Source organism: Canis aureus, chromosome 27 (genome assembly GCF_053574225.1).
Source record: "Canis aureus isolate CA01 chromosome 27, VMU_Caureus_v.1.0, whole genome shotgun sequence".
NCBI lineage: Eukaryota > Metazoa > Chordata > Mammalia > Carnivora > Canidae > Canis > Canis aureus.
Genome location: NC_135637.1, coordinates 20,510,830 through 20,530,286, shown reverse-complemented (window position 1 = coordinate 20,530,286; position 19,457 = coordinate 20,510,830). Strand labels below are relative to the sequence as shown.

Below are 19,457 nucleotides of genomic sequence, written 5' to 3'. Positions count from 1 at the left end.
ACTGCAGCTTGGATCATTACCAGAACCCTAGGATCAGGCCTGTATCAGGCTCCCTGTTCAGTGCGGGGTCTGAATATCCCTCTCCCTCTGCCCTTCCCATTCTCCTCTTCCTCTCTCAAATAAGTAAACAAGTAAATGAAAAACAAAACAATCGCATTCCTATACATCGTCGTCTTTATTTCATCCCGCCCACTCAGTCTACAAAGTAGCAGGTATACTCCAACTGCACCAGGGACCCCCTCCTGTTGATTCCCGCCTCATTGTGCTTCCGGACCTGAGGTTTCTTCCTCTTCAGGAATTTCATCCTGAATATTCTCCACCGCCCAATCTTTAGAGATACAAACACGAGGATGAGGTGATTAGACAGTGAGGCCCCGTGTTCCTGCTATTCCAACTGAGGCCACTTTGGAACACCTGTCAACACCTGCTCTTCCTTGGGATCCTCAGACCTTCCCTGGGCTCTTGGGAGTTAGAACCCTTCACCAAGACATTGACCACAGTGGCAAACCTTCCTTGAGAGAGAGAGGATGCCCCTTCACCTGGCATTTCCCCATTTCCACAAGATCATGATAGCTCTCACGTGGACACGGATCCACCTGGATCCACCTGTGATGGGTGGTGGACACCCGCTAGGTTAGATGGGGTCCATGTGCAGCCACTATGCCAGACTCAGAGCAGCTGCCCAGGAGAGCCATTCATGATGATGGAAATGATCTGTGTTTTCAACATGCTCTACTGGGCTCTGGCACTGTGGTTGGTATGATGAGGGATGGAATGTGTAACGTCATTGACTGTAAGGAATTTCAACATATGCAGGCATGTCTGGCTATCGGCTGCCTCTTTGGATAGCTCAGGTCTAGGATCCAAAAATGAGGAAGCTGTGACCTCCCTGCCCTAGGGTTTCCTGCAGTGGAATTTGCTGGCCTGACCGGACTTCATTTCCATTGGTCTCTGGGCTCCTATCCATGAGGCAGGCACTACAAGAGGTCCTGGCATCACTCAGACAGGAAGGTCTGCACTCGGGTCCTAGAGGAATCCCAGCAGGGGCTGCTTCTAAGCAGAGGAGAGGACCCCATACACATGGGCTGGTCATAGTCAGATAGGGGCACACCTCATCCTCTTCAGGAGCTCACACTTTTCCTTCCTGATGCAGGCTAGAGCCTAGGTAGGTACTGGTTTAGTGTGGGGCCCCACACCCCAGACATGCTGAGCAGGGACCTTGCCAACCCAGAAGTGGATCCCAGTTTTTGAGTTGCTGAACTCACTGAGCCCTGGCGTCCATGTATCTCTACTTCCCTCTATCTCTCTGGACACAAACTCCTTACCTGAATGCTACCCCTTTGCTTGTGAAAACATGTCCATGGGTCTCCACCTGGAAGACCCGTTTTCTGGTTTGGGTTTTTGTTTAGTTCACTACACCTGTGATTTTCATTCCAGTGAGGACCCAGGATCAGATTGGTGCTCCTGACTAAAAACAGGAAGAGACTGCTTCAGGGTACGTACCGCTGTCACTAGTTCTGAGGCCACCTGCAGGTTCAGAAGAGAGAACACCATGAGGCTCAGCTCCCCCTTACTCTGCACTGATTTTACTGCTCTCAAAAACTTAAGGAAGCCAGATGGGACATCATGTTTGACACACTGGTGCCCAAATAAATGACAGGACACCTGGAGGAAGCTGCTTTTCCTGAAGGATGTGTCTCTCCAGCTCATTCAGATGCTGACTACAGGATCACTCAACCAAGCAGGAGAAACCATTGCTGAGGGAATGTACCCCATCTCGCTGTTTATTTCCAGCCTTGGTGTTGCCAATGGTAAACATCCTCTGAAATAAGGTAACGGTTGGCAAGGGGCAACCACTCAGCACTTTTCTCAAGAGGAAGATTATGTATTTCACCTCAGAGAGCCACTGTCTGATTTTCATCAGAATTTGTGTGGAAAGAAACCAAGAAAGCGACATTCATTCCTCCGTTAACGATACTGAAGCTCACCTTGATGATACTGATTTGTTCTTCCTCACTGATGTTTTCCATGAATTTTGTTATGAGGAATGAATCCAAGGATGAAACTAGAAGGACACAGAGAATCCATCAGTACATTCATCATGCTGCTCAAGAATAACTCAGGTAGAGATTCCTGAGTTGCTCGGTCATTTAGGAGTCTGCCTTCAGCTCAGGTCAGGCTGTCTGGGACCTGGAATTGAGGCTAGTTTGGGGCTCCCTTCTCAGCAAATGGTCTGTTTCTCTCACCCTCCCTCTGCCCCTCTCACCTCTTCTGCTCCCTTTCTCTCAAATAAATAAGTAAAAGCATGAAGAAAATAAGAGTAATTTTGGGACTGTTGCTCATTACGAATGGAGGACTAGAGAGGACCTGAGGCACTAGGTTAGCAAGCATGGGCCGATCTGCACTGTTGGGCCACCCACGGTCTTAGGACTCTAAGATGTACCGTGTGAGGAGGTTCTGTTTTTTTGTTATTTTTTTAAGAATGTCGACTGAGTCCATCTTGTGGTGTCGGTGGGACATATCTACTGGGGAGTCTACCTCACTCTTTCTCCTTCTCACTTTCTCTGTATTTCTCTGTGTCACTATCTGTCTCTATCCTCTCTCTCTGTCTCACTATCCTTCTGTCTCTCTCTCACACACAAGCACACACTCACACTCACACTCTCACACACTGCATAGAGTCAACAAGTCACCTCTCCCAAGCCTGTTGCACTCACAGCCACTCCACGCACAGAGAATACATTGGCTTCCTAGGAGTGTAGAAACATGGACCTCTTTTCTCACCTGGGAAAGCTATCTCACACACTCCCAAGCCTCAGGAACATGGAATCTGGGTGCCTGGACAGCAAGGGTGTCTGGGTGTGAGGACAGCAAGGTTGCCCCATCTGCCTTACTATTTAGAGATTTTCCTAAGCAAGAGACTGATTCCAGAATACACACCAGTTTCGCTGCTTTCTGAGACGACCTGCAGTTACACAAGAGAGGAGAAGATGGGGGTCAGTTCATGTGTGTAGTTTGTCATTGATTCTCTGGTGAGTATTGAACACCAAATGAACAAGTGTCGTAAAGTCAAAGGCCCCCAAAGGAAGCACAGATTGCACCCAGGGAGAAAGCATTAGCTTTTCCTGGGAGATAGATCTCCCAAGTTGACTGAAGCAGCAATTCCAAATTCAGAATTCAAGGCGGAAAAGTGCTTCTGAGCAAATGTCCCCTACTGCACAGTTTACATCCTCCCCTCCCAACACCCCACCAAGATGGTACTTACACCAAAAAAATATACTGTTCCTTACCATATGTGTATTCCCTTCAAAAAGAGGAAAACCAAGAGAGCAACATTTCTAATACAGGTAAAATGGGGCAGGCTTACCATAGAAGTGGGTGGAGAGTCTTTCAAGGATTCTTCAAACTCAGACGCCACAGCCTTGGAAAGATCTAGGAGGACACAGAATATCAGTGCATTGGTTGTGGTGCTCAGGTATTAGTGAGATCAGTGTTTATATCCATACAGGGGAAGCCTGCATGGTAATGAGGCTACTGCTAGGCCGTCATTGGTGGATGAGGAAAAACCTTCAGCTCAGGCCAAGGTCCCAGGGTCTGGGATCCATCTCCTCTTTGGGCACCCTGCTCAGCGGGGTTGTGCTTCTCCCCTTCCCTCTGCCCTTGCATATGCTCTCTCTTGCTGTCTCTCTGTCTCTCTCAAATAAGTAAAAACTTTTTTAAAAAGGCAATGGCAACTTTAAGTATCATGAAATAATCAGTGTAAAAGAGAACTGATGGGCACATCGATTCCAATGATGGGTTCCCTTCGCTCGTAGAGCTCGTTGTGAAGCCCAGCTCCATGTTCCTACCTTCTTGACCTCTTCCAAAACCATTTCTGCCTCTGTAGATCCACATATGCTGTCATGTCTCTTGTATGGTTTTGCACTTGATTTCAACCGTCAAAAGAGGGTGGGCTTGTGCAATGTTGGGCAATCCTTCAATCTGTTCTTATTTAGTCTATTACTCTGTTGTTTTTATTCATTAATCTGTTATCATCAAAATCATCCATTATGGGAGAGATTTAAATACCGAACGTGTACCATTTACAAATAGCCATAGTTGTGAAAAAGAACGGAGAGGGCAGGATTCCACATGTATATCAAAGCAGTCACAGGGCGAAAGGTCCAGCATAGGGAATATGATCAATGGAATGGTAATAGTGCTCTATGCGGACCCAAAGAATCTATGCTTGGGGTGAGTGCAGTTTCAATAAACACAAGTGCAAATCATAGGTGGTACACATGAAACAGATGTAACCTTGTGGGTCATCTTCACCCGAATTTAAAAGCCGTAATAATGTGGTCAGCAGGGTGGTTCCTTCGGTTGAGCATCTCCCTTTGGCTCGGGTCATGATCCCAGGGTCCTGGGTTACAGAATATTATGCATATGTCAAAACACACCCTAATGCAGAGCAGTCCTTAATAGAAGTGGTCGACGTCGATGATAATAATATCGCTACACCGTTTTTTTTTTTTTTTTTTTGTAATAAACGCTCCACACTGATGTTGGTGAGAATAACTGTGGACGTTTTGTGCCAAACGATACAGTGATGGGTTAATTTTTATAGTATATGCAGCATTATGATATCAACCTAACCTTAATGTCAAGAATATGGTCTATTTAATTAAAACACAGTAAGAGTTTTATTTGCTAATATTAAACACGGACTAATATGTCCAAATGTTAACTTCACAACACTTCCCATTAAATCTGACCAAATTAGAGTTCTCAATGCGATTTCACTACTTTGGACACAAACTAATGACTGACCTTTTAAATTAAGATTTTCACACATGAAACAAAAGAATATGGCTTAGTATATTTGTCTTTAGTATGGCACCTTGAGCAAAATTGAGTAATGATTCTTTTTGTGTGTGTGTGGAGGGAGCAAAAGAGCAAATGTAAGGAGGAGAGGGACAGAGGGAAAGGAAGAGAGAGTACGAAGCAGGCTCCATGCTGAATATGGGTGAATCTGATGACCCTGAGGTCACGACCAGAGCTGAAAACCAGGAGGCAGAAACGTAGCTGACAGAAACACACAGGTGCCCCCTGGACAAGATTTCTTGAAGCTATTTAACGAATGAATTTTCATGTCACCTTCTAATGACACCACGGAAGGTTCCAACTTCTGGGTGTGCCACAGGGGATGTTAAATTAGTATTTTCACCCACATTCCAGGGCGGGTGTCCCCAGGTTGTCTACACGGTTCTCGTTCCAGCGTTTGCACAGTAGAACCTGGGAAATAAGGGGACATAGAAAGAGCTGTTGACAGGTTGCTGTTAGAAGAGCCTCATATTAAGGAGTCAATCCCATTTACAATTGCACCCAAAAGCATAAGATACCTAGGAAGAAACCTAACCAAAGAAGTGAAGGATCTATACCCTAAACACTACAGAACGCTCCTGAAGGAAATGGAGAAAGGCACGAAGAGATGGAAAAATACTCCGTGCTCATGAGGGTTGGAAGAACGAATATTGTGAAAATGTCCACGTGACCCAGGGCAACTTACACATTTCATGCGATCCCTATCAAGGTACCATGGACTTTCTTCAGGGAGTTGGAACAAACCATCTTAAGATCTGTGTGGAACTGGAAAAGACCCTGAAGAGCCAGGGGACTATTAAAAACGAAGACCACAGCTGGGGACATCACAATGCCAGATTTCAGGTTGTACTACAAAGCCGTGGCCATCAAGACAGTGTGGTACTGACACAAAAACGACCCATAGATCAATGGAACCGAACAGTGAATAAAGAAGTGGACCCTCAACTTTACGGTCAACTAATATGCGACAAAGCAGGAAAGACTACGCACTGGAGAAAAGACCGTCTCTTCAATAAATGGTGCTGGGGAAATTGGACATCCACATGCAGAAGAAGGAAAACGGATGATTGTCTGACACCACACACAAAGATAAACTCAAAAAGGATGAAAGATCTAAATGTAAGACAAAAATCCAACCCAATCCTCAAGGCGAACGCGGGCAACACCCTTTTTCAACTTGGCCACAGCATGTCTCGCAAAATACATCTGCGAGGGCAAGAGAAATAAGAGCAACAACGAAGTACTGGGACTTCACCCAGATCGAAAGCTCCTGCACAGCAAAAGAAACAGTCCACAAAAGTAAAAGACAACCTACAGAACGGGAGAAGATCCTTGCAAACGACCTCTCAGACAAAGGGCTAGTGTCCAAGATCTATAAAGAACATATTCAACTCAAGAGCAAAGGAACAAACAATCCGATCGTGAAACAGGCAAAAGACCCGAACAGAAATCTCACAGAGGAAGACACGGACATGGCCAACAAGCACAGGAGAACACGCCCCGCATCGCTGGCCATCAGGGAACTACCAATCCAAACCCCCATGATGAGATACCACCTCACACCAGTGGGAATGGGGAAAAGTCACAAGACAGGAAACCACAAATGTTGGAGAGGATGCGGACAAAGGGGAACCCTCTTGCACTGTAGGTGGGAATGTGAACTGGTGCAGCCACTCCGGAAAACCGTGTGGATGAAGGTTCCTCAAAGAGTTAAAAACAGATCTTCCCTACGGCCCAGCAATTGCACTGCTGGGGATTCACCCCAAAGGTGCAGATGCGGTGGAATGCGGGGACACCTGCACCCCGATGTTCATAGCAGCAATGTCCACAATAGGCAAACTGTGGGAAGAGCCTCGGGGTCCATCAAGAGATGAATGGATAAAGAAGATGGGGTCCATGGCTACAATGATATTATTACTGAGCCACGAGAGATGACAAAGACCCCCCATTTGCTCCGACGTGGACGGACCTGCAGGGACTTATGCTGAGTGAAGTAAGTCCATCGGAAGAGGACACACTTTATATGGTCTCATTCCTTTGGGGAATATAAAAACCAGTGAAAGGGAATAAAGGGAATGGAAAAAATGAGTGAAAGTATCAGTGAGGGTGACAAAACAGGAGACACACCGAACTCTGGGAACTGAACAAGGGGTAGTGGAAGGGGAGGTTGGGCTGGCAGTTGGGGCGACCGAGTGATGGGCACTGATGCGGCGGGGGGGGGGGGGGGGCCCGAGGCGGGGGCGCGGGTCGCACTTGGCGGAATGAGCACTGGGTGTTATGGTATAGCGTTCAATTTGCCGGCAAATTGAACAGCCATAAAAAAGTTTTAAAAAAGAAAACATTTTGCTAATATTTAACACGGACTAGTACGTCCAAATGTTGTTAGCCTCACAAGCCCTCCCACTAAATCTGACCAAATTAGAGTTCTCAATGCGATTTTACTACTTTGGCCACAGACTAATGACTGACCTTTTAAATTAAGATGTGGACACGTGAAACATAAAGAACACGGCTTAGGAGGCCTGTCTTTACTATGGCACCCAGAGCAAAACTGAATAAGGATTCCTTTGTGTGTGTGTGTGTGGAGAAAGCAAAACAGCAAGTGTGAGGAGGAGAGGGGCAGAGGGAAAGGAAGAGAGAGTACGAAGCAGGCTCCATGCTGAATATGGGTGAATCTGATGACCCTGAGGTCATGACCAGAGCTGAAAACCAGAGGCAGAAACTTAGCGGAGAGAAACACCCAGGTGCCCCCTGGACAAGACTTCTTGAGGCTATTTAACGAATGAATTTTCATGTCACCTTCTAATGACAGCACGGACTGTTCCAACTTCGGTGTGTGCCACAGGGGATGTTATATTAAGTATTTTCACCCACGTTCCAGGGTGGGAGACCTCACGTTGTCTACACGGTTCTTGTTCCGGCGTTTCCACAGTAGAACCTAGGAAATAAGTGGACATAGAAAGAGCTGTTGACCGGTTGCTGTTAGAAGAGCCTCGAAAATTAAGGAGTCAATCTCATTTCCAATTGCACCCAAAAGCATAAGCTATCTAGGAATAAACCTAACCAAAGAGGTAAAGGATCTGTAACCTAAACACCACAGAAAGTTCCTGAAAGAAATCGAGGAAGGCATAAAGAGAAGGAAAAATATTCCATGCTCATAGATAGGAAGAATTAATATTATGAAAATGTCCATGCTACCCAGGGCAATTTACACATTTCATGCAATCCCTATCAAAATGCCATGACTTTCTTCAGAGAGCTGGAACAAACCATCTTAAGATTCAAGTGTGGAACCGGAAAGGACCCCGAAGAGCCAGGGTACTATTCAAAACGAAGACCACAGCTGGGGGCATCACAATGCCAGATTTCAGGTTGTACTACAAAGCCGTGGCCATCAAGACAGTGTGGTAGTGGCACAAAAACAGACCCATAGATCAATGGAACCGAATAGCAAATCCAGAAGTGGACCCTCAACTTTATGGTCAACTAATCTTCAAGAAAGCAGGAAAGATGATCCCTGGAAAAAAGACAGTCTCTTCAATAAATGGTGCTGGGAACATTGGACATCCACATGCAGAAGAAGGAACCTAGAGCATACTCTGACACCACACACAGAGATAAACTCAAAAAGGATGAAAGATCTAAATGTGAGACAAGAATCCATCCAAATCCTAGAGGCGAACAGAGGCAACACCCTTTTTCAACTTGGCCACAGCAACGTCTCACAACATACATCCATGAGGGCAAGAGAAACAAAAGCAACAACGAAGTATTGGGACTTCACCCAGATCGAAAGCTCCTGTACAGCAAAAGAAACAGTCCACAAGAGTAAAAGACAACCTAGAGAACGGGAGAAGATACTTGCCAACGACCTCTCAGACAAAGGGCTAGTGTCCAAGATCTATAAAGAACGCATTCAACTCAAGAGCAAAGAAACCAACAATCCGATCGTGAAACGGGCAAAAGACACGAAGGGATCATTGGGTGGCGCGGCAGTTTGGCGCCTGCCTTTGGCCCAGGGCGCGATCCTGGAGACCCGGGATCGAATCCCACGTCGGGCTCCCAGTGCATGGAGCCTGCTTCTCCCTCTGCCTATGTCACTGCCTCTCTCTCTCTCTCTGTGTGACTATCATAAATAAATAAAAATTTTAAAAAAAGAACCAATAAAACTTCCTTTAAAAAAAAAAAAAGACACGAACAGAAATCTCACAAGGGAAGACAGAGACACGGCCAACCAGCACATGAGAACATGCGCCGCATCGCTGGTCATCAGGGAACTACCGATCCAAACCCCCATGAGATACCACCTCACACCAGTGGGAATGGGGAAAAGTCACAAGACAGGAAACCACAAATGTTGGAGAGGAAGGGACAAAGGGGAGGGGAACCCTCTTGCACTGTAGGTGGGAATGTGAACTGGTGCAGCCACTCTGGAAACCTGTGTGGATGGAGGTTCCTCAAAGAGTTAAAAACAGATCTTCCCTACGGCCCAGCAATTGCACTGCTGGGGATTTACCCCAAAGGTGCAGATGCGGTGAAATGTGGGGACACCTGCACCCCGATGTTTATGGCAGCAATGTCCACCATAGCCAAACTGTGGAAGGAGCCTCGGGGTCCATCGAGAGATGAATGGATAAAGAAGATGTGATCCACGGCTACAATGGAATATTACTCAGCCATGAGAAACGACAAATACCCACCATTTGCTCCGACGCGGACGGACCTGGAGGGACTTATGCTGAGTAAAATAAGTCCATCAGTAAAGGACAAACTTGATATGGTCTCATTCATTTGGGGAATATAAAAACTGGTGAAAGGGAATAAAGGGAATGGAAAAAAGGAGGGAAAATATCAGTGAGGGTGACAAAACAGGACACACACCGAACTCTGGGAACTGAACAAGGGGTAGTGGAAGGGGAGGTGGGCGGGTGGTTGGGGCGACCCGGTGATGGGCACTGATGGGGGCACTTGGCGGGATGAGCACTAGGTGTTATGCTATATGCTGGCAAATTGAACTCCAGTAAGAAAATGTAAAAACAGAAAACATTTTGCTAATATTTAACACGGACTAGTATGTCCAAATGTTATCTTCACAACCCCTCCCATTAAATCTGACCAAATTAGAGTTCTCAATGCCATTTCACGATTTTGGCCACAAACTAATGACTGACCTTTTAAATTAAGATGTGGACACATGAAACATAAAGAATACGGCTTAGGAGGTTTGTCTTAACAATGGCACCCCGAGCAAAACTGAATAAAGATTCTGTTTTGTGTGTGTGGATAGAGCAAAAGAGCAAGTGTAAGGAGGAGACGGGCAGAGGGAAAGGAAGAGAGAATACGAAGCAGGCTCCATGCTGAATATGGGTGAATCTGATGACCTTGAGGTCATGACCAGAGCTGAAAACCTAGAGGCAGAAACTTAGCTGACAGAAACACCCAGGTGCCCCTAGGACAAGATTTCTTGAGGCTATTTAATGAATCAATTTTCATGTTACCCTCTGGGATCTCCGCTGATGGGTCAAGTTCTTGCTATGGAAGATGGTGAATATTTTCACCCGTTTTCCAGGGCAGGTGTCCCCAGGTTGTCTGCTCGTTCTTCCTTTTGTTGTTTCCACAGGAGATCCTGGGAAATTAATGGACATAGAAGGAGCTGTTGACTGACAGGTTGTTGTTAGAAGAGCCTCGAAAATTAAGGAGTCAATCCCATTTACAATTGCACCCCAAAGCATAAGCTACCTAGGAATAAACCTAACCAAAGAGGTAAAGGATCTGTAACCTAAACACCACAGAACGTTCCTGAAAGAAATCGAGGAAGGCATAAAGGGAAGGAAAAATGTTCCATGCTCATAGATAGGAAGAATTAATATTGTGAAAATGTCCATGCTACCCAGGGCAATTTACACATTTCATGCAATCCCTATCAAAATACCATGGACTTTCTTCAGAGAGTTGGAACAAACCATTTTAGGTTTAGTGTGGAACCGAAAAGACCCCGAAGAGCCAGGGGACTATTCAAAACGAAGACCACAGCTGGGGGCATCACAGTGCCAGATTTCAGGTTGTACTACACAGCCGTGGCCGTCCAGACAGGTGGTACTGGCACAAATGTGATCCTGGGAAATAAGTGGAAATATAGATCATGACTTGTAGAATTGTCCTGGTGTATGTAACCTCAGTCCTTCAAAAACCCAGGAACCCAGAGGGGACGTACATTTCCAAAGTAAAGTTTTTAAAGGATTATTTTGAGCGCACTCAGCTGTGCACCCAAATACTCTAGGGATAGTCTCCTCAAGGGGCAGAAAATCAATTATGTAAAAGCAACAAGTTATTAACAGCAGCTTACTTAAGAAAAACATTTGGTGCCCTTACAGAGCAATTGCTTTTGACTCATATCTGATATAAAGTGATTTAAATTGGCAGAAGTAATGATTACAAAAATGTCTCTAAAATATCCTTGGCCCTAAAGGGAGGGAAAAACAAAACAAGACAAAACCAGGGAGGGAGACAAACCAGAAGAGACTCAACTATAGGACGTAAACTGAGGGTTGCTGCAGGGGAAGTGGGTTGGGGGATGGGGTGACTGGGTGATGGGCAGAAGGAGGGCCCATGATGTACTCCTGAGTCCTTGTCGTATACACTGATGAATCAGTAAACTCTGCCTCTCAAGCAAATAATACGCTACATGTCTCTTGGATTTTAATTAAAAATAAGTAAAATACACTTGGCCCTAGATGCCCTAAAATTTACATCCAAATATCCTAACTGTAACTCCTGAAAATCACGTCCTCTAGGTATTCTAAGATATCGGCAAGCGTGACTGTTTTGTAGTTTAAGTGACACGTTTGCTTAATTAACAGAAGATGTCTACCTAAGAGAGAAAAGGGATTTTCAAAATACTGGATGAGAGGTTTCATGAAGTAGCTTAAGCACTTCTCACTTCACCTTCAGATGCCTAATCCTTACAGATTCCTTAGAAGGCTGAGAAATTAGTAACCATCCATGTTAACGCAACATCTTTCATAGCTCTTAAAACCACTAATCCGAGGGTTAAGCTCCTGGGGTACCTGGGTGACTCAGTCCGCTGGGCTGGTGACCTCAGGGTCCAGGGGTCCAGCCCCTTAAGCAGGCGGCGCGCGGGGCAGGGGCTGGAGGCTGCCCCATCGGAGGCTGCGGGGCGCCGGCAACGGCCAGGAGGCGGCGGAGATGATGAAGACGGCGGTTGCGCTGGGAAAGAGCTTGGTGCACGCGGCGTGGCGGCGGAGGGGGCGGGGCCGTGGAAGGGGCGAGGGTCCGGCGGGGGCGGGGCCGCGGAGGGGCGGGGCCGCGGAGGGGCGGGGCCGCGGAGGGGCGGGGCCGCGTGGGGGCGGGGCCGCGGAGGGGCGGGGCCCCGGGAGGAGCCCGGAGCAGCAGGTGGCCCCGCCCAGGCACCCCCCAGAAGCGCTGAGTCAAGGCAGCAGGTCGGCCCACCGGGCCAGTGCGGACGAGGAGCAGGAAGGGCGAGGCGCTGGCGACCCCACCACGGGAGCCGCTCCCTTCTACGCACGGGGCCCGCTTCTGAGACGAGCGCTGCGTGTTATGCTGTATGTTAGCAAATTGAGCTCCAATAAAAGTAAAAGAAATTAGATTCTTTGTATCTGAACCTAGAATATAATATTTCAACCTGTAGCTTCTTTGTTTATTCTTCATTCCAATCTTCTATAATTCTCATAAAAAGAACATGGGTCTAGAACACAATGAAGAAAAATGAAACTCGTGTGTATGTGGAGGGGGTTAATAATTCTGGGGAGTTCCTAAAGTAAGGTAATATTACTCATTTAATATATGTTGATAGCATCAGTCTACACCCTCGTCAGTATCTGTTCTAGGGACATTTAAGTGGAGATTTTCTTCCATGTGACTGGAATTTCCAAAGAACGAGACCAATCAAAGCCTCTAGCTCTAGTAACACAGTATATTTTAATGACCTAGAATTTCTAACATATTTATCTAATTCAGCATCTTTACTGATCCAAATTTTCTATTTTTCTCTTTTCTTTCTTTCTTCTTCTTTCTTTTTTCCTTCCCAGCTAAATATCTTTTCCATTCCCCTTCTTCTTCTGTATTTTGATCAGGTCCTAAGAATTACATCCACAAAATATGGAAATCCTTCCATATAAAACAGATAACTTACTAACTGGATAACCAATTGATTGAGAACTAAGAAGGAAGATCTTATTGAAAATTTTGGAACTTTTGTTTTGATTCCAGAGATGCTGGCATGAGTACAGAAAGGGAGTCATCTCAGATAAAATGATTTATAGATTTTTCTTAACAGAAGTTTTTTGAGGTCCTTTCATATGCAAATTTATTCAAATAGCACTTACAATTAGCCATCTACCTCTCTATATTTGACCATTTAATTCTCAGAGAGCATCTATTTTCTTTTCTTTTTTAAGATTTTATTTATTTATTCAGAGAATACACAGAGAGGAGAGAGAGAGAGAGAGAGAGAGAGACAGAGATACAGGCAGAGGGAGAAGCAGGCTCCATGCAGGGAGCCTGACGTCCTCCGGGATCACGCCCTGGGCTGTAGGCGGCGCTAACCCGCTGAGCCACCGGGGCTGCCCGAGAGCATCTATTTTCTGTGAAAGAACCCGGGTGTTGAAATGCAGGAACAGAATACTAAGTGAACTATCATTCCAATATTGTGATTATACGATTTGTTAGAAAATAAGAATTTATTTATTCATTAAAGATTTATTTTTTTACTTATAATAGACATAGAGAGAGAGAGAGAGGCAGAGACACAGGAGGAGGGAGAAGCAGGCTCCATGCCGGGAGCCCGACGTGGGACTCAATCCCGGGACTCCAGGATCGGGCCCTGGGCCAAAGGCAGGCGCTAAACCCCTGAGCCACCCAGGGATCCCCAAGAAGAATAATTTAAATATGTATTATTGCCTTCTCTGTATATCTGTACTAAGCTGGTGGTAGGAGGAGTAAGCCTATGCAGCTATTTCTGCATTTACTTGTGGAACCAATTATAGAAATAATTATGAAAACGAATGCAAATAGGTATTCACTTGGCATAGAAAATTATTTTAGCAATGAAATTCTTGAGTTTCCTTAATACCACTGAAATATATACGCGCATATATAATACATACAGACCATGTGTATCATTTCTCTGACAAGCACACACACACACATACATATACATATATACAAATATATGTATCAGTGGTCAGAGGGATTCTCCTCTTTTCTAATTTTATCAGATTTCTTTCATTTGGCATTTCCTTTTCTTTATTCAAAAACTCCAGCTTTCATTTCAGTCATGAGCAAGTCTAGGACTTGAGCTAAAGTGGCAGGAGATGAGTGATAGTAATAGGGAGAGAGATCAAGAATGAAAGGGAATTGGTATGACTAAGCCTCAGCCATAAATGGCCCCTGAACCAAAGTCCAGAATAGTCTTGTGAGTGTGTGTATGTGTAAAAGAAGAAAGGATAAACATTAGGTCCAACATTATTAGTACAAACATGAGATAAACATAAATCAGAGAAATACATTAAGCAAATCTTCAGTGGCCAAAATGACCAAATGAGGGGGAAAAGTGGAAATGACTGATAGGGAGTCACTCATCTTTTGGGTACTCTGGGACACTTAAGAATCTCTGCCAAAAGACTCGGTATTTCAAGGACAAGAGATTGAAGAGCCTAACATGAAAATCTCTTACATAGGTCTGGGGGTTGAAGTTAAACTATTGATAAGAACAGAGAAATCCCACAGAAAGAATTTAACCAAAAAACCGATTTCTGGTTTCGTACCTTCACATTCAGTGTCCAGAGTTCTCTAGAAAGGCACACCCCCAACGAAAGATTTAGAGATGATGAATATAAAGCCTTGCTAAGCAGTTATTCAAATCCTACTTCTCAAACAAATGAATAAATCTCGAGTGAGAGTCAACAGAAAGACCAAAGAACAAGATTCTCAATAATAACAATAATACGAATGATTAATAATAATGTAGCAGCTATCTCGTAATATCGCAGGATCACGCCCCCAGCGGAAGGCAGGTGCCCAACCGCTGAGCAACCCGGGCGTCCCATATTCTGTCCATTGTAGAGATGAGAACACTGAGGCCAGAGAGCGTCAGTGACAGTCCCGCCGACTCCCTCCCGCGGCCGCCTCCAGCCTGGCACCGGGCGCACCTCCAGGAAGGGACGCAGCCCCGCCCCGGCCCGCCCGGCAGAGGGTGGGACCTGCGGCGCCGCGCGTGGTGGGCGGGGCTGCCCGCGGGGGGCGGGGCGCTGGCCGGGCGAGGCCTGGGGCGTGCGCGCGGCCCGGAGGACCCTCCCGCTGGGCGCCCCGGCGCGCGGCGGCGGCTCGGGAGGGGCGGGGCGGGGCGGCCGCGCGGGGGGCCCTGACGTCACCGGCCCTCGGCCCCGCCCCGCCCCGCCCCGCCGCGGCTGCTGCAGCCGAGCCCGCGAGCCAGCGAGCGCCGCCGCCGCCGCCCGGACGGGAACGCAGCGCGCGCGGCCATGGCCTCGGGCCCCGCGGGTAAGCGGGTGAGCGGGCGCGGGGCGCGGGGGCGGCGGGAGGGCGGCCCGTGCCCCCGCCCCCAGCGCTCGGCTGACCCGCCGTCCCCCCGTCTCGTCCCACAGAGGCGGACACGCGGCAGAGGCTGCTGCGCACTGTCAAGAAGGAGGTAGGTGCCGGGGGTGGGGGGGGGGATGGGGTGGGGGGGGCCGGGGGCGCGACCCTGGGGAGGGAGCCGCCGAAGCTCCCCCGGGGCAAGGGTCTCCAAAGGGGTGGTGGCCCGTGGCAGCGGGGCGGCCACCTGAGCCGTGGGGCTCACCTGGGGAGGGATTGGCCTCCTGCAGGACTGGAGGCGGGTGAGTTTGGGGGTGGGGGCCTCAGGTACGGGGGGGGCTCGATGTTTTCCTGCTGTGTGTAGGGGCGGACGCAGCGGGAGGGCCGCCCCAGATAGGGGGCACACCCGGGTGTGTCTGGGTAGGACCCCCTCTGGTGGAGGAGCAGGTGGGTGGGTCTCTTTAAGGTGAGGCAAGCACCTGGGGGCTGACTGGACTTACTGGGAGGTGAGGGGCTGGGTAGGGCTGCAGGAGGAGGACCAGACTTCGGCAAAAGGGAACGGTTCACTTTGGGATAACAGCCCCCATCTCCCCTTCCCCACAATTCTCAGTCCTTAGAACCGCCCCCAGGAGCTTGGGGACTCCCTCCCCGAAAGTCCCTGGTCATTGGGTTACACCATCTGTGGGCCTGTGCCAGGGCGTCTCGGCAGGCGAGTTCCCCTCACCCACCCCTCCCCACCCCCGACCCGCAGTAGGGTGCGAATCAGGCAGGGTTCACCTGCCCCTCTGCCCCCTTCACTCTCCTTGGGGCCAGCTGGGAGCCCAGTCTAGCCTTTCGTGAATAGCCCTGGACTTCCCGAAGAGGGGCGAGCCTGCAGCGGCGGGCTCCTGGGAAGCATGTCGATGCCCGGACTGCGTGTGGAGCACGCTCACTCCTGTGTGGGCGACGACATGTGCCTGTGAGTGTGTGTATCTGAGGCTGTCTGTGCATCTGCCTGGAGATAACCAAGTGTGTCTCCATATTGCGTGTACACGTGTCTGTGTGTTGATCTGTCTTTGTGAGTGTGGTGTGTAACCGTGTGATGCAGAAGTCTCTGTGTGCGTGAGTGAGGCTGCGGCCATGTATGTGTGACTGTATGTGTGTGTGCTGCCCTCCTTATGCTGCCTCACATCCCTCACCCTGGGACCCGGTCACTGTTGAGCGGCATCACCTCTGTATCTTGGGTCCTCAGCTCGAGATCACAAATGGCTGTAGACCTTGGGGCTGGCCTGATGGCGCACGCGCCTGCGTGTGTGTGTGTGTGTGTGTGTGTACGCATGCGTGTGCACACACGAGGAGGGTGTCAGCCTGGTGTCAGCACCGAGCACCCAGAAGCCCCTCCCTGCATGGTGGCAGTCAGCCATCAAAGACAGCCTGGAAGAGGGGACCGGTGGCTGCCCCTCCCTCCTCAGGAAGCATGGGCGCATGTTGTGTGTAGGTCTCTGTGTGGCGTGTCTCGTGTTGTTTAAAGAATCAGCTCTAGAGCTAGTTGTATATTCTGGCATTTCTGAATAAGGATACATAATGGGAGACGTGGAATTCCTCAGAAAGGCCCAGAACTTTTCAGTTTAGCCCTCTTAGAGGCATTGTGGGGACCTGAAGAAAGCTCTATCTAGATAGACCACCTTTGCAACAAAACCTGCACACCTACAATTTTCTGATGACTGAGTTGGTGGAGGGTGTCTTATAGAAACTCTCTCAAAAGCCTTCAGGTTAAAAGCCTGTAGTCTCTTTGTTCATTGTTTAAACCTAGATGTCATTTGTACTCCCCGGAGACTGTCACATGGAATGGCTGTGTTTTCTTTTCTTTTGAAGCGTTTAGTTATTCATGAGAGACACACAGAGAGAAGCAGAGACACAGGCAGAGGGAGAAGCAGGCTCCCTGTGTGGAGCCTGACGCGGGACTCGATCCCAGGACCCCGGGATCAAGCCCTGAGCCAAAGGCAGACACTCAGCCACTGAGCCACCCAGGCATCCCCGGAATGGCTATGTTTCTCAGGAAATGGCTTGCTGGTTCAATGGAAGGGATCTATACAGGTAGAAGAGCCTGTGAGCAAGGCGTCTGGGAGGGCAGTGCCTCTCGGTATCTGCTTCTGGGCAGGGCTTCAGCTGGGCCTCTGGCCTGGTTCTGCCAGGAGCTCCCTTGGTGCCCTGGACAAGTCCTTTCCTCTCTCAAGGACTCAGTTTCCACAGCTGGAGAAAGAGGCATTGGTGCAATGCTCCTGGAGGTCCTACCCATGTCAATCTAGTTTGGAATATCGGCAAGCTGTGGGGGACACGTTGCCTCTAGTGACCAGAGTTGTCAGCTTGCATCCTCTGTCCTGGGAGCAGCCGAGTTTGGGGCTTAGACTGAGCTTTCTGCCTGGCCTAAGGCTGAGGCCATCACTTGATCAGAGGGACCCTTTGGCATCCTGCTTGGTGCCTGAAGTGGTCAGGGACAGAACCTCGCAAGTTTGGGCAAAGGTCCTTGACCCTGGATCTGCAGTCAGAGGGCAGGTTTATAGTCACAAGTTGGTGGCTGATTCTAAATTCTGCATTTCTCAGGGCACATCATTTCAGTAATCAGAGTTTCCATAGAGTGGGTACTATTCTGTGCCATATTCTGTGTACACGGTGACTTGATGAGGTGACTGAGGCTGCCCCCATTTCATGGACAAGGAAACCAAGCCTGGAGACGAGGTGTGGATTGCTCAAGAGAACACTGCCAAGAAGGTGCAAAGCCAGGGACTTAACCCCCCAGATCTGTCTGACATCAGAGCCAGGCTCTTACCTCTATATCCTAAACGTGCTCATCCGTGTCTCCACGGCACCACAGTCTCAGCTGTGGGTGGAATGATTTCCATCTTACAGAGGTGAAAAATGGCCCAGACGGGATAAGTGATTTCTCAAGGGCACGGAAGCAGTCAAGGGAAGACAAGTTCAAGTCTTCTATGAACCCCTTGCTGAGCATGGGTGCCCCTAAGGGCATGGCAATGAGTCCATGCCCCACCAAAGCAGACCTCCTCTCTCCTTGCCTTCCTCTGCCCACCTCTTGGGAGAGCATCTTGTCCCAGTATCAGAGAGCCAGTCTTCAATGGAATGGTGGAGGGAAGCTCTTTGACTAGAAATCTGGGAGTCAAGTCTGCTCTTCCTTCTCCTCATCTTTTGGGTTCAGAGAAGTCACATCCCTGCGTGTCACAGCCTCATCCAAAGGTACCTCCCGTCATTCTTCCTGGAAAGGGTGGCTTAACAGTCAGTTTCTTTAGACAAGGTTTGCAAGCTTGGGCTGAGCCACAGAAGCCAGAAAAGCCAGCAGTGGCTATGGGGCTGGAAGCTCTGTCCTGTGCTGACTCTGGGAGCCAGTATGACTCAGAACCATGAAGCAGGTCAAGAAGGAGCATTGGGCTCACCCGGAGCTGGGTTCAAATTCTGCATGTTTACTTACTGAAGGGCGTCAGTGTGCCGGACACAGGACTGGGCTCTGCGGATGCAGCAGTGAATAAAAGAAGTCCTGCCCTCTTAGGGCTGACATTCCCATTTTGGTACACAGATCCTGATAGACATTCTGAGTGTAATTCAGAGAATTATGACAGCCTTTGCACCAAGGTGTGAAGGAGAGGTACTCGGCACCACAAGAACATACAACAAGGTCAAGGTGGCCCAGGAAGGCGCCCTGGAGGAAGTGATGTTAAGAAGATACGTGAAGGATGAGCACACCTTTAAGATGAAGGCAGGAGGTGGGAAGACAGAGGAGAACCATTCCTGGCAGAGGGAACTGCATATACAAAGACTTTGTGGCTGGAGGGAGCACCGTGAACTTGAGTGATGAGAGGACTCTGAAGTGGCTGGAGTACAGAGAGGAAGGAGCATGGTGCCAAATGCAGAGGGGCAGAGCAGGAGGTCCTATCCTAAAAGCACAGGGAAAAAGGATGGGGAGGACAGGAGCCAGGTGGAGGAAGAGGGCGGACCTAAACTTAAGGCTTGTAATTGCACAGCCTTAGCGG

At 48.5% G+C, this 19,457-nt stretch overlaps 2 protein-coding genes across 17 annotated transcripts in view; one reads left to right on the top strand and one right to left on the bottom strand.

The window, feature by feature from the left end:
• Positions 1-156: 156 nt before the first annotated feature.
• On the bottom strand, positions 157-12,130 carry LOC144299999 (uncharacterized). 16 transcript variants are annotated; one of them, XR_013366657.1, is made up of 9 exons: positions 11,931-12,112; positions 10,362-10,489; positions 7,663-7,801; positions 5,137-5,274; positions 3,368-3,432; positions 2,785-2,965; positions 1,989-2,065; positions 1,504-1,527; positions 291-328 (listed from the first exon to the last, which is right to left on the bottom strand). XR_013366657.1 is itself a non-coding variant. In XM_077875946.1 (6 exons), exons 1-6 carry the CDS (start codon positions 4,388-4,390, stop codon positions 194-196), a joined length of 420 nt encoding a protein of 139 aa, XP_077732072.1. In that variant the 5' UTR covers positions 4,391-5,130; the 3' UTR covers positions 157-193. The 16 variants fall into 16 exon arrangements, 3 of the variants coding, with proteins under 3 accessions (XP_077732072.1, XP_077732075.1, XP_077732073.1); XR_013366659.1 differs by lacking the exon at positions 291-328 and having other exon boundaries at positions 951-1,527; positions 2,785-2,838; positions 2,941-2,965; positions 11,931-12,115; XR_013366664.1 differs by lacking the exons at positions 291-328; positions 5,137-5,274 and having other exon boundaries at positions 951-1,527; positions 2,785-2,838; positions 2,941-2,965; positions 11,931-12,119.
• A 469-nt stretch (positions 12,131-12,599) lies between these two features.
• Positions 12,600-19,457, top strand: part of LOC144299630 (uncharacterized) — a 34,685-nt gene continuing 27,827 nt past the window's right edge. The window contains exons 1-3 of the mRNA XM_077875019.1: positions 12,600-12,661; positions 15,037-15,402; positions 15,507-15,550. Coding sequence (XP_077731145.1) covers positions 12,600-12,661; positions 15,037-15,402; positions 15,507-15,550 — 472 coding nt within the window. The remainder of the gene's footprint in view (positions 12,662-15,036; positions 15,403-15,506; positions 15,551-19,457) is intronic.

Bases quoted from the DNA above. Each gene is read 5' to 3' on its own strand.
- LOC144299999 (XM_077875946.1), bottom strand. From the start codon at position 4,390: ATGACCCGAGCCAAAGGGAGATGCTCAACCGAAGGAACCACCCTGCTG. The intron at 2,066-2,940 runs GTGTGTATTCTG...GTGTCCTTCTAG, and splicing joins CTCAGAAAGCAGCGAAACTG to TTTCATCCTTGGATTCATTC. The intron at 329-1,503 runs GTACGTACCCTG...GTATCTCTAAAG, and splicing joins CCTCAGAACTAGTGACAGCG to ATTGGGCGGTGGAGAATATT.